Below are 13,456 nucleotides of genomic sequence, written 5' to 3' on the forward strand. Positions count from 1 at the left end.
AGACGTATTCTGCAGAAGCGACTTAGTTGCGAGCGTAAACCTTCGGCCGAAAGCGTGAGCGTTATTTCGAAATATCCTCCATCGTTGGGTTGCTCTCCTTGGCGGGGGAATGGATTTCGGTTCAATCTCGAGGAAAAGGAGAAGGGGAGCCGTTGGGATGATGGCGTCTCCATCACCAGGAACACCTGAGACTCGTCTCTTCTCTGGTTCGCTGCTACGATTAGAATTCCGCCATAACATTCGATCGGCTTTGAATATGCGTAAAAGTTTTCCGTCTTCGATTTGAAAGGGGAGCCGGCTAAATTGAATGGATCCGCCGCGGGTCGATATGCCTTTCCGGTGGCGCTGCTAACGTTCTCATTGAATTTAAATGTACAGATCCAACGGATTAGTAACTACACTTTCGCCTCGCTCAAACGATCCGTCGCTGCCTATATTTTTATGATACGGCTTACGACAAATCTACTTTGAGGAAAATGTTCACATATTCTCTATTGGTGGCGATTTTGTCAAGCGGATTTATACACTTGTTTATATAGCTGAAATGAGTTTCTAGTTTTTATCTGCGGGTTTTAGTTTATATTCTTCCCTATTTTTATGTCCAAATGTTAAAATTAGGAAAACTTTGACCGAATAGAGTTTTAGAAATATTGGGAACCTTTTTTTAATACTTTAACAGGGTTGGCGCAGTTTTATTAAGATTCAATTTACCTAACTTTTCCAGGTTTTCCCAGCCCAATTTCCTGAGATTTACTCTGACTTTTTAAGTAAAATTTTAACCATTTTCAACTTGTATTTCAATAAACGTTGTCCATTAAATTTCCCGACTTTTCCCTGAATTTTAGATCTCTCTTCAAATTCCCCGACTTCCCCCTGAATTTTGGACCTCTCTTCAAATTAACCGACTTTTCCCTGAATTTTAGACCTCTTTTCAAATTCCCCGACTTTTCCCTGAATTTTAGACCTCTCTTCAAATACCCGACTTTTCCCGGAATTTTAGACCTCTTTTCAAACTCCCCAAACTTTTCCCTGAATTTTAGACCTCTTTTCAAATTCCCCGACTTTTCCCTGAATTTTAGACCTCTTTTCTAATTCCTCAACTTTTAGACTTATCTTCTATAATTCATTGACTTTAGAGATATATCTTCAAATACCCGGATCTTACAACGTACTGCAGGTTTACCAGATATACTGTGGCAACCCTAATTAGTTTATTATATTATGATTTTAGTCAGTTATATAGATAATCGTATTTAAACAATTACCAGTAAATCTCACAATATAAATTAATTCTTATTAATAGACCCATAGTTTACGCTAAAGACTAAATTGCCTCGCACGCAGTCAATAAACCCCATAGTTACCATGGTAACCAAATATAATATAATGTAGCGTATTACAGCAACCGATGGCGGCCGAGTTTTCGGAGGTCACGCGCTGGAAGTGGGTAATCGCTTCGTTACAAAACCGTCAATCGGAAAGCTCTCTGAGTTCGAATCTAGGGTAGACGGTGATTTCAGTCTCAAGTGATGCGACGTCATCCATGCTTTTTCGTATAAAAAAACGCGCACAAAATGGCGGCCATAGCCAAAACTACGAGGTGAAATTACTCTATAGTGTCTTAGCCAAGATGGAAAGTTAACCGGTAAAATTGTAATTTTTCGAAACTTCAATTTTTAAGAGCGTTTTTCGTTAGTAGTGAAATTCTTCGGTATACGAATAGGATCTGAAGACGCGAAATTTGGCCTATATAATATTTATCCCTCCACGCGGCGGTGGGGTCGAATATAACCCGGTCATAATGTCTTAATATATTTAGAAAGACGAACGGACAGAAAGGGCACAGCGCGGAACGGCAGAGAGAAAGATACGTCTCGACCTATCGTGTGTAGAAAATGCAATTCATCAGGCTGAAACCCGAACGGGGAGGGTCGCCGGCGCGCGGGGGTGGTTGCAGTCAAACCCCGAAGAAGAAATCAGTGTAAGGGCGGGGGCGAGAGGGAGAGGGGGGCGTCTAGGGCGCGCGCTCTAGTGTAGCGTGTAATCAGGGGGACTCACCCGGAAGGGGGGCCGCCGCCGCTTCCAATCCTCCCCCGCGGTTCTCCCAATGCACGCTCTTCCGTCGACGAAGCCGCCTCCCCGCTTCCTCGTTCGCCTTCCCTGATAAGTCGGACACGTCCCGGCGAGCCTGCCTTCCAGTCGTGACGTCATCGGAGTGGGCGTAGTCCGGCAAACGCGTCGCTATCTTATATAGAGATAGTGGCGGGGTTGCTAGGTTGGAGGGGTAGGCATCGGGGGTCGGAATAAATAACGTAGATAGAGAAGCCCGAGGATAAGGGAGAGGGGAGGGAAGGCGGGGAAATCAGCGTGTTAGGCAACCGCTATAGTTTATAGACAAGCATGGCCGCCGCGTTCGGCTCCGAAAAATTTCCAAGTCACTAGTAGTATACTAGCGTCTCACGTTGCTGGCGGATCCGAGGCTAAAGTTAGCTCCGTTCCGACTCTTCCGAGCAATAGGACACGCTAAAAGTCCACTCTCCGCGTCCGCAGCTCTAGGCACGCGCCCAGTCACCGACAACGCCATTTTTCGCGTCTAAAAAAAATAACAAAAAATAAACGATATAAGTCGGTGTTCGTTCACCAGCCCGTCGCGTATAGATTTCGAAAATTCCGATTCGTCCGGTTAATCATAGAGGGAGCTAAGAAATAAAGCGTATATCGGGCGTATAAAATATAGGGGGCGATCCGATCGCCAAAAAGGGGGTCGCGGAGGGAGGGGAAGCGGAAGACAATCACTTTTTGCCTCTGCCGATATATTTGGTTTTTTTCGCGTGCATCCCCGGTCTCGATTATACGGCCAGATATTGTATATTTTTTGTAGCGACGCCATAGTCAGTATTTTGAGAACGAGAAGTTAGCGAGACGCCGGGCTCGATTTAGTCTCCTTTTGGGAAGAACTTTAATCAACGGTGTGGGGGAATCAACGTCGTCACTGATCGCTCGCGTTATGACGCGGTTACACTCGGCTCCGTCGAACGATCGCGACGCGTTTCCAAGTCGGCGCGTCGTCGGCGCATTCTAGCCCCTTTTTGGACGAGAACTGGCTCTCTTTTTTATCCATCCGTTTGTTTCTCTCTCCGTTTGGCCCCCCTGTTCGGCGCTGGAGTGACTACTAGTCGAAGAACGCTCTCTCTCTCTTATATCCGAAGAAAATCTGTCGGGGATTTAAGTCCTAAGTCGTCCGGATCATTTTCGTCCGAGTCCTCCAACAGGCCCGTTCCCGTTAAGCCGTTATTGCTTCGAGAGCTTAAACCCCTTTTCTTCGACGGAGGAGCCACCTCTATATCCGGGCTCGTCGCACCCCCGCTTAAACCTCCTTTATCCCCTCTCAAATCCGGGGCTTCGGAGGGTTTCGTTTTCGTTTCGGGCAGGGATTGCCTCCGTCGGCTAATCCCGCTTCGAGTAATTGATCAATGGACTCATTAACGGATCCGCTGTGTTTGCAAGACTTGGTTGTCGGCGTGGGATCCCCGACGCACCATCACCACCATCACCACCACGACAGCGGCATGGGCCATCACGGGCCTCTGGGACACTTGGGACCTTTGCACGGGCCCGTCACCCTGGCGCACCCGCCCCCGCCGCCTCCGCCGCCCCATTCCGGCATGAACCCCCTGTCCGGCACTCACGCCGTCACCCTGTCCAGGAGCGTGGTCGAGACGGCCTGCGTCTCGGTCACCACCTTACACGACGGACACCACCACCACGACTCCAAGAAAAGAGGTACGTCACCATCGATGCTTATAGATCCCCATTCAGAGTATCATTTTATCACCAAACTGTTTCTCACTGTTCTTGGTCAATATCAAGAACGGTAGTATCATCTAATATAAATATGAGGTATTTTCAACTAAACTGTCTTTAATTGTTCTCGGTCAAATATCCAAAACAGTAGTATCGTCTAAATAAATGAATATAAGGTCTAAAAACTAAACGGTCTCTAATCTTAAATCAGCTAATGTAATTAATATCTTTCAACTAAACTGTCCCTAATTGTTGTCTGTCAAATATCCAAAACAGAAATATCGTCATAGCATAAATATAAATTATTTTCAACTAAACTGTCTCTAATTGTTGTCTGTCAAGTATCCAAAACAGAATTAGTATACCACTCTTAACATAAATAAGGCGTCTTTTCAATTAAACTGTCTTTAATTGTTCTGTAAAATATCCAAAACAGAAATATCACCATATATAGCGTAAATATAAGTTCATTTCAACGTACTAATCTGTCTCTAATTGTTCTCTGTCAAATATTGAAAACCGAAATATCACCCAAGCATAAATATAAGTTAATTTCAACTAATCTCAGTAATCTGTATTTAATTTTTGTCTATCAAATATCGAAAATAGAAGTATAGCCATAGCATAAATATATTTTATTTTCAACTAAACTGTCTCTAATCGTTCTTTGTCAAATATCGAAAACTGCAGTATCCCTTAAATGTAGTAATATTATCCACTTCAAAACATGGGCTGTATCCCAAATTGATTTCATTAGCAATTTTGATAAGTACACGTTATACGCTGTCGTTTTGATATTACCCTTAATTTCCAATACCTTTTTTCCGCATATCTTTAATTTTAATCCCATAACAAATTAACAATAGGAATGTGTTAATTACCCTTAAAACACGTTTAATTTTATTATTGTGTTAATACTCAAATGCGTTAAACATTTTAAACATTATTTCAAATATCGTAAAAGCAAAAGTATGTAGGTTATAAGAGAAGTGACGTAAATGAATTAAAAGGTTTTTATGGCCAACTTCCGCATTTACACGTGCGGAAGAGACCCGCCTTTTTTGCACAACCGTATTTTGCATTCTTATCCTTAATATAATATAAACTCTCCAATATTGAACGTGACGCGTCTGTGTTATTAAAAAAGCGACTGTCAGTCTCCTTAATAATAATAGAAAAGCGTTGACTGGTGACCTCCAAAGTCGGGAACAAAATAGGGGTAGTGTTTGGCGGGCGCGGGTCGGGGTTCGCGTTGCCCCTATTGAAAAGACAGAGCGTGCGAGGGTCCCCGCTACGAAGGGGACATCGCGGCCCCGCTGGGAGCCAGCGACGGCGTCGACAGGTCGAAAAGGCACCCTTAAAATGAATGGGTGTCTCTGAGTCCGTGTTTAACGAAGTGACGAAATTTTTTCGTCCGGCCCGGCTGACCCCGCGTCGAAGGGCCGGCTCCGCGGATCCGACCCGCTCTCCTCTTCCGCATCCATCTTCTCCCGAAGACGAGCCGGTGACTTCAGAGGATGGCTGCCCGACTATCCATCGCTCTTTGGCCGGGATGCGCTCTTCGGCCGGGGGCCCGACACTCCTAAACGATTCCGCAGTTGTCTCATCGTTTAATTTCTGTCAAACGTTTAACGTAAAAAAACCTAGAGCAATTTTGCTGATATAAGGACGCTACGTAACGGGGCTGTTTAGGGTGCTATATTTATAAGCGGTTCAAACTTTACCCATATTCCGCGTTCTACTATACAACCATCCGAGTCGGGACTAAACTATATTCCGAAGAATATAAAAAATGGTTTCTCTTGTTGTTTCAGGTTGCGTTGAAATTATCGATATTTATATAAATCGCTATTTTGGGTAGCTGCTAAAAAACACGTTTTTGGGTCGTAAATTATCCGCTGTAAGTAACTGGATATACGATTACTGGCGGTTTTATATTTACCCAGTAAATTATATAATTCAGGAGCCTACTCTCCGTATGATTTATAAGGCGTTTGATTCCCTAAATTGCCTTCAGGGGGAGCGCCAAACCTTCCCATCGCGCTGGGTCAATTCCCGTTCCGAGGCCGTGACACTAAATGTGAATGTTGACTGCTAAGCATCTGGGGATAGCAACTGCAGATTGGACCATTTAGCATCGTATACTCGTGTTACGTCGGGGATTCTTCACCTTCCTGACGTAATCAGCTCCTTTCTCGTTAAGGTGCTATTTCTAGGTGCTAAGGGAATAATGTCCGCGGGAAAATGCCCCTGGGGTGGACTCTCATTCTTACGGTGATGCTATCTCCAAGAAATGCTCCAGGGTAATTCTTTGGCCGCGGTTATACGGAATTACGGATAGCCAAGTTATCACTTAGATTCCTTTTTCCCCATGCATGTCACATCTGCTTTAATCATATTCTTCTACAATAGTTATTGTAATTTAAAAAATGATGTTAAAGGGAATATAACCTCAGGTATTTGGTGTGGAACACCAACGTTTGCAGCTCTGGCCGCTCTTGCCTTTGGCTTTAAAAAATTTTGGCGCCACTGTAGAGGGAAACTTGAAAAATTGAAGGGGTCTTCCATAAAGATTGCCTTGCAGGTTATATTCCCTTTAACCAAAGGTGCTAAGATGATATAGTTGAGGACAATTCTCTGCAAGGGTCGATTGTACAAATTATAATTGAAATTGGCTTCTATAGCAGCTGCTGTTACCTCTGATTTAATCATTTTCTACTATTGTAATTTAACATACGATAATAACATAAGCTGTTAAAATGATAGTTGTAAGTCTATGAAACATTTCTTACATTTATTTTTAAATAACCTTAGTTTTAAACATAAAAATAATCCAAAAGTCAAAATTATAGCTAGCAATTACTATACAGTATAACAAAATTTAACGAACGCTCTCACATAAACATGGTTTGATGACTATAGAACCGTCTTCCAATTGTTCTGAAGAATATCACTATAAATTGCGTTGCACAGATCACATATATATTAACTCAGTTGTATATTAGATAAATCACAATAATAAAATTTATAAGAGAAAAGTTCTTTTTTCAACATAAACCACGTGGTAATGTTTATAGAATTTTTTATAGTAAATAATAGCCGTTTCTTTATTTAAAGTCAACTTTTAGGGGCCCTTATAAATTTTCTTGTCGCAAATTAGTTGGAAATTTAGCTTTTTATAAAAAAAACTTTCATAAATTGTTATCGAATAACCGTTATTAATTCGTGATCATTTATTATTGATATTATTTATAAATCAATAAATATCCCTACGCAGTGAAATTTTAACCAATTACATGGTCAAGCGGAGTACGTAATACACTTGGTAAATTTTGAGCCACATCCGCTATTTTAACACCTTTCTCGTTAAATATATATAATAAACTTCTGGTACAAATAAAGTAGATATACGTTTGCAAATCTTTGTTTTCAATGATTGAGTTGTATTTCTAAAGCGTCCATTTTTCTTTTTGGTAGATTCTACGTCTTCGGGTGACAAAAATGGCGGCAACGGAGGTGGTGCCAACGATGGCCAGGAGAACGACGACGACCCCAAGAAGAAGAAACGACAAAGGCGGCAGCGGACACACTTCACCAGCCAGCAACTACAAGAACTGGAGGCCACCTTCTCTCGGAACCGCTACCCGGACATGTCCACCCGCGAAGAGATCGCCATGTGGACGAACCTCACCGAGGCCAGAGTTAGGGTGAGTTCATCCACTTTGTTCGATAGGAAGATACTATATTTATTGCCACTCCAACTTAAAACGGTGCCGGAAATAAGGACCGGGGTTAACTATAGGAAAAACGGTGCGACGAAAAAACATTGTGTTAGGCCTAACGGATATTTTTTGCGTCAAGCCGTTTTTGCCCATTTAAAAATTGAAAACCAGACTTAAGGAAATGAATTACGTTTGGAACGTGAATTTTGAACTTAGTTGACTCGAGTATTGGTTGTTGTTGGCCTCTTTGGCTAACCAGGCTTAGTGGTAACCTACCAAATGAAAATATTTTGTCCAGTGATCGGTAGCGTCTATTAGCGCAGCACCGTTTCACTAATTAACGTTGTTCAGACCTACAGCGGGAATCACAGGGGACTCCTAACTAAGCGCGGCCATAAGTTAGCATCACTGTCTCGTCCAATTAAGAATTAAAACGACACCCGCGAAGTTTCCCGCGGTAGATTGGCATGTTTATCCAAAATAAGAGCACGATCAAAATGTCGTAAAGCATTTTTGAAAATAAACATTCGGCTCCTAATATGTTTTTTATTTGCTCTTGGAGAGTACTCGAGATCCGTGTCCGAGCGGAGGCTGATACGGGAACCTCTTGGTCGTTTGTATTACATACAGATGAGGATGGTCTTAAAAGAAGACTCTCTCACTCAACGCCACAAGCGTAGTGTCTTGATCTTGTCACCCGTGTTCTCGTAAATTTCAACCCGAGATCCCGTAACTAACTCACGTCCCGTCCCGTTTGGGACCACGGTCAGCGTATTAGACTTCGTAGCGGGCTGGTTTGACCATCGGAGGACCAAATGTCGTCCGCTACGGCGTCTGAACGAAGACGTCCTCGTCTTAAGATTTACGACAGACACCGGAAGAGTATCAAAAAGTTGGGGGATTTTCGTTGCTGAGGAGACGATAAATCTGTCTCATTGACTATATACAGCGTGACTACCAAGTCCTTCTCTCGTGACACAGACGGCACTCGTAAATTTATCCCGCGTTCTGCTGGGACAATTTTGACGCGCATAACCCTTGGGGGACGTTACTCGTCCACTTTTCCATTGACTGCGAGATTCTGTAAATTAACTCTCTTCTAATATCCCCGACTTGTACTTATGTTTTTTTTTGATGAGGAGAGGCACTTGATTTAAAGACCTTTATGTCAAAGCTATTTCGGGGTCGGGCTTCGTTAACTAGTTCACAAAATGGAGCGCAATATTTTGACATCAACACTGGGAGAGGGAGAGGCTAGAATTTATAAATATTAGAAGAATTTAATAAAATTGTAAAATAAATAGAAGAATATAATTGAATTATAAAATCAATAGAAGAATTTACTTTAATTATAAAATAAATAGAAGAATATAATTTAATTTTAAAATAAATAGAAGAATATAATTGAATTATAAAATAAATAGAAGAATATAAATTAATTATGAAATTATTAGAAGAATATAATTTAATTATAAAATAGTTAGAAAAACATAATTTAATTATAAAATAGTTAGAAGAACATAATTTAATTATAAAATAGTTAGAAGAACATAATTTAATTATAAAATAATTAAAAGAATATAATTTAATTATAAAATGATAAAAAGAATATAATTTAATTATAAAATAATTAAAAGAATATAGTTTAATTATAAAATAATTAAAAGAATATAATTTAATTGTAAAATAATTAAAAGAATATAATTTAATTATAAAATAATTAAAAGAATATAATTTAAATATAAAATAATTAGAAGAACCGTGTATGGCATTGGGTGAAAACTGTGAAACATTCCTCTCTCGTTGAGTTTGCAAGTTCTCTCCCGACTGGATAAAGGTGTTTTTCCGAATACTTCGGTTTCTCCTTTCCATAAAAACGTTTTGAGGTTAACGGTAATAGTAAGTGTAGGGAGCTGACCTTCGGACAAATTATTATTTTATAAGGAAGGGATTTGTATTTTTAAACTATAGAAACGAAAAGAAATAGAATATTGAAATAATTATTTACTAACTGCATTGCAAATTTTCACTCTGTAAAAAAGATGGCTTTTTAGGGGTGTTACAAGGAACAATTTCGAGGAAACAGATTATATAATTTCATTTTAAATGTTATCAAAAGTATATAATATGTTTCGTTGAAAAAATATCCATCTTCCTATACTACTAATGCTGTTCGCTTGAAACATGTATCTTCGCAAGCTCACGTTGATATTTTCTAAAACTAATATGATTTATAAACCCGTGGGGCTTACATCATCAAGCGGAGTAATACAAATTATACAAGTGATAGATTTTTGAGCCGTAATGCGGTGAATGCTTCCGCTGTTTTGGGCTTGAAATTCCCAAGCCTTGAATATCACATCGAGCAAGTGCCCCCTGTGCCCCCCCCCCCCCCGAAACGTATGGTCGTACGTACAAATATTTTTATTTTTTTACTTTTTTTCAATGGCGTGCCCCCCGAAATAAAATCCTGGCTACGCCACTGCATTACATTTTTACGTCTTAACTGGATAAACTGCTGATTTTATCAACAAAAATATTCGATTTCGATGCAACAAATGTTTGTTGTTACGAACAAATTTCTCCGAGTTCACAATAAATATATATGAAGTAATTAAGCCTTGGTAATTTTTCTTATTTCGGGTTTTTAACAAATTTCAACAAATAATATACGATTTCGATGCAACAAATGTTTGTTGGTATACGAGCAAATTTCTCCGTGTCCACCATATATATATATATATATATATATATATATATATAGATATATATATATATATATATATAGATATATATATATATATATATATATATATATATATATATATATATATATATAGATATATATATATATATATTTCTTATTGCGGTTTTTTAACATAAAAATTTCAACAAAAAATATTCGACATATGTTTGTTGTTACAAAGTGACGTACGAACAAATTTCTCCATGCCCATCAACCACGTCACCTGCATGCGCGCCTCCCTGGTGGCCTCCTTAAAATAATTTCCATTTGACGTGATAACTCCAGTCTCACGTAACTGTTATGAGGTTAATAAATTCTTTGATTAAAACCAATATTTGTCGGCTGATGATACCGCGCGGGGAGAAATCCCCTCTGAGAATTGGAAGCGCTGCTAGGGAGAGGGCGAATATTCAAAGCAGAGTTGATGACGTTTCAGTTATGAATGATGACAAGATGGGGACGGGGGTTCCACGCTCCATATCCTCACTCGTAAAGGGTCTTTTATTTCCTACAACGTTTTTTATTCAAAAAAGGCGGCGGTAAAGCGGTATACCTACGACCGAACTGTGTTATTACGCGAAGCCTCGTTTGCCATTTTGACACATTTATACGGTGAGGGGGCGAATGCCCCTGGGGCCCTCCCCGCCGCCTCAAATGAGCGAGGTGGGAAACGAAAGGGGGAAGGAATTTGCCTGTGACAAAATGCGAGAAATAGCAGACTATGGGGGTTAGTTGGGGGGCGAAAAGTAGAGCTTCGATTTTAGTCGCGAGCCGCAAATGACGTGTCGTCTCCTTCTGTGGGGACTCATTTTTTAAGCGGAGTAATATACGCCTGTTTAAAGGTACGAAGGCTCGTTTGTAAAATGCGGAGTGATTGGGTGAAGTGTTCCGCGGGGTTCACCCGTCTAGAACGATTCGATGTCCATCGATGCTGTTAAATGTTCATCATATTCGCCATCTCTCTATCTCACTCACTATTACCGGAAATGACCTTTTAACGCCTCCCAGCGGTAGTTTTGGGAACCATTGGGGCATCGTCTCTTGGTTTGCTATTATTTCACGAAATATTATCTTTTTGACATTCGTTGAATTATACGCGTAATTAAGCTCTATCTTTTAGCTAGCGTATTTCGCAATTGTTGCGTCATTCGGCGTGGTTGTCGTAGAAACTGTTTAACAACATGAATTAATAAAAAATAATTCAAATAACAACTAATAATTGAAGTGAAATACAATATTGCTTTGATTTATGTTTTGGGGTTTCTTATAAGGAATAAATAAAAATTTTAAGGATATTTAAAGTCAAAGCTAATTTTTGGATTATATGAAATATTATTTAAAATTACCTAATTTAATACTAATTTAATTTGTGGGTTATATTAAATATTATTTAAAATACCTAATTTAATACTAATTTAATTTTTTGGGTTATATTAAATATTATTTAAAATTACGTATTACAATATAATCTATCGGGGTAGGTACATTTGTTCGAATTTCAATCGGTCGAACGGTGGAACAAATGTTAGAATTTCATTCGTCCGAACCGCCGAAATTACAAATGTTTCAATTGTTCGAATTGGACAACTTGTTTGTTTCATTCGTCCGAATCGGTAGCATCACTTGTCCGAATCGGTAGCATCACTTGTCCGAATTCTGTCGCTAAATTAGTATTTTTGATTGCTGTTTTTTTGTCCGGATTTTTTTTAGTGCAAGAATTAAATTTTTTTCCTTTGGCCGATATAGTAAGTGAGAATTGCGTTGAATGTTCTGAATATTTTAGGTTATGTTAGGTTAGGATCACGTTAATGATATTATTATCTTATATTAACAATATTTAAAAAAACAACCAATTCCTAATGTTCGAAAAAACGGACAAACGATTATTCGAACAAATGAAATTCGCCAGTAAAGTTAACATAAATTGAACGACTAAATCACCAACAAAGTTGTGATAAATTTTTCGGGCAAATGAAATACGTTTTCGGACATACGATCCCATTTTCCGGAATTCGGACAAATGATCATTCGGACATTTGTACCACCGTTCGGACGAATGAAATTCGCAAAAATGTACCCAAATCAATCTATCAATTATACAGGAAAAACGCATTTATTTTAAAATTTAATAATTTTTTATATTAAAACAATAAAACTGTAGATAAAGTTCAATTGCTTAGTGCAAATTTTAATTTATATTAATTATTCCAAATCTAATCAATCAATGCTACAAGACAAAAATATTATTTACATAAAAATCTATAAATTCAAAAAGATAAACCTAATTAAAAATAAAATATAGATGTAATTTAAAAAATGCAAAATCTGTTAGAAAATAAATTTAATTTATACAGCCAATCAGCAAAACACTTCTCGCCCCTAGAGAACGAACAATATAATTTCATCAGCTTGTAGGAAATTCTCTTTATTGTAACAGTGCTTTGTCACAATTGTAACTGGCGGGTTTTGAGTTCCTTAATTTATTTGGTTTTTCCCAGTGAGTTAATGTCATTATTATCTTGATAGATAGACTTATCAAAGTGACAGGCTAGCCGCTGGTGTTGTATAATTTTGTCGTCGCCTACTTCTGGGTACCGCGTTACCTTAGTAAGCTTCGATTGACAAATTTACAACGTGTAGATACGCATTCTGACATAAATAGCGACTTTCAATTTCCTGTTCGACTCCCCACCGTGGGTGGAGAATGTTTGCTCAAGGTACGGGTCTTCACCGGACTCAGATAACGCGATTGAACATTCACTTGATCAAATTTCAACGCGTAGTAATTTAAATGATTAACGTTGGTAGAAAATCCTAGAATTATTTAAAAGCAAAGTAATATTGAAATAAAATATTTTTCACTGTCAACGAAATTATTCCAATTTAATTTTGAGGTATACTTTGTCCCCCAAAGTTTTACTTATATATAATACTTTTCATTGCACAATTGTTTTCTATGGTTATATTTCACAATGTATCCCAAAAATCTAGCAAGTGGGTCCATATTTTTAGCCTTTGAGGGTGAAATATTAAATTTCTTAAATTCTACAGAAAATTTACATTTCTACGCTCCGTAGAAATGTAAATTTTGAGCCACCATATTTTGCTAACATTAGTAAATACGGGTCCCAAAAGGGAGTATGGGAACTAATCGAAAAATCGCCTTGTTAACACAAGCAACAAC

At 38.8% G+C, this 13,456-nt stretch overlaps 1 protein-coding gene across 1 annotated transcript in view; it reads left to right on the top strand.

The window, feature by feature from the left end:
- Nucleotides 1-2,843: 2,843 nt before the first annotated feature.
- Nucleotides 2,844-13,456, top strand: part of Ptx1 (pituitary homeobox homolog Ptx1) — a 35,638-nt gene continuing 25,025 nt past the window's right edge. The window contains exons 1-2 of the mRNA XM_090159150.1: nucleotides 2,844-3,783; nucleotides 7,282-7,511. Of these exons, the coding sequence (XP_090015276.1) occupies nucleotides 3,474-3,783; nucleotides 7,282-7,511 (540 nt within the window). The 5' untranslated portion in view covers nucleotides 2,844-3,473. The remainder of the gene's footprint in view (nucleotides 3,784-7,281; nucleotides 7,512-13,456) is intronic.

This window comes from Leiobunum rupestre, chromosome 9, assembly GCF_980474605.1.
Source record: "Leiobunum rupestre chromosome 9, qqLeiRupe1.1.hap1, whole genome shotgun sequence".
NCBI classification, from domain to species: domain Eukaryota; kingdom Metazoa; phylum Arthropoda; class Arachnida; order Opiliones; family Sclerosomatidae; genus Leiobunum; species Leiobunum rupestre.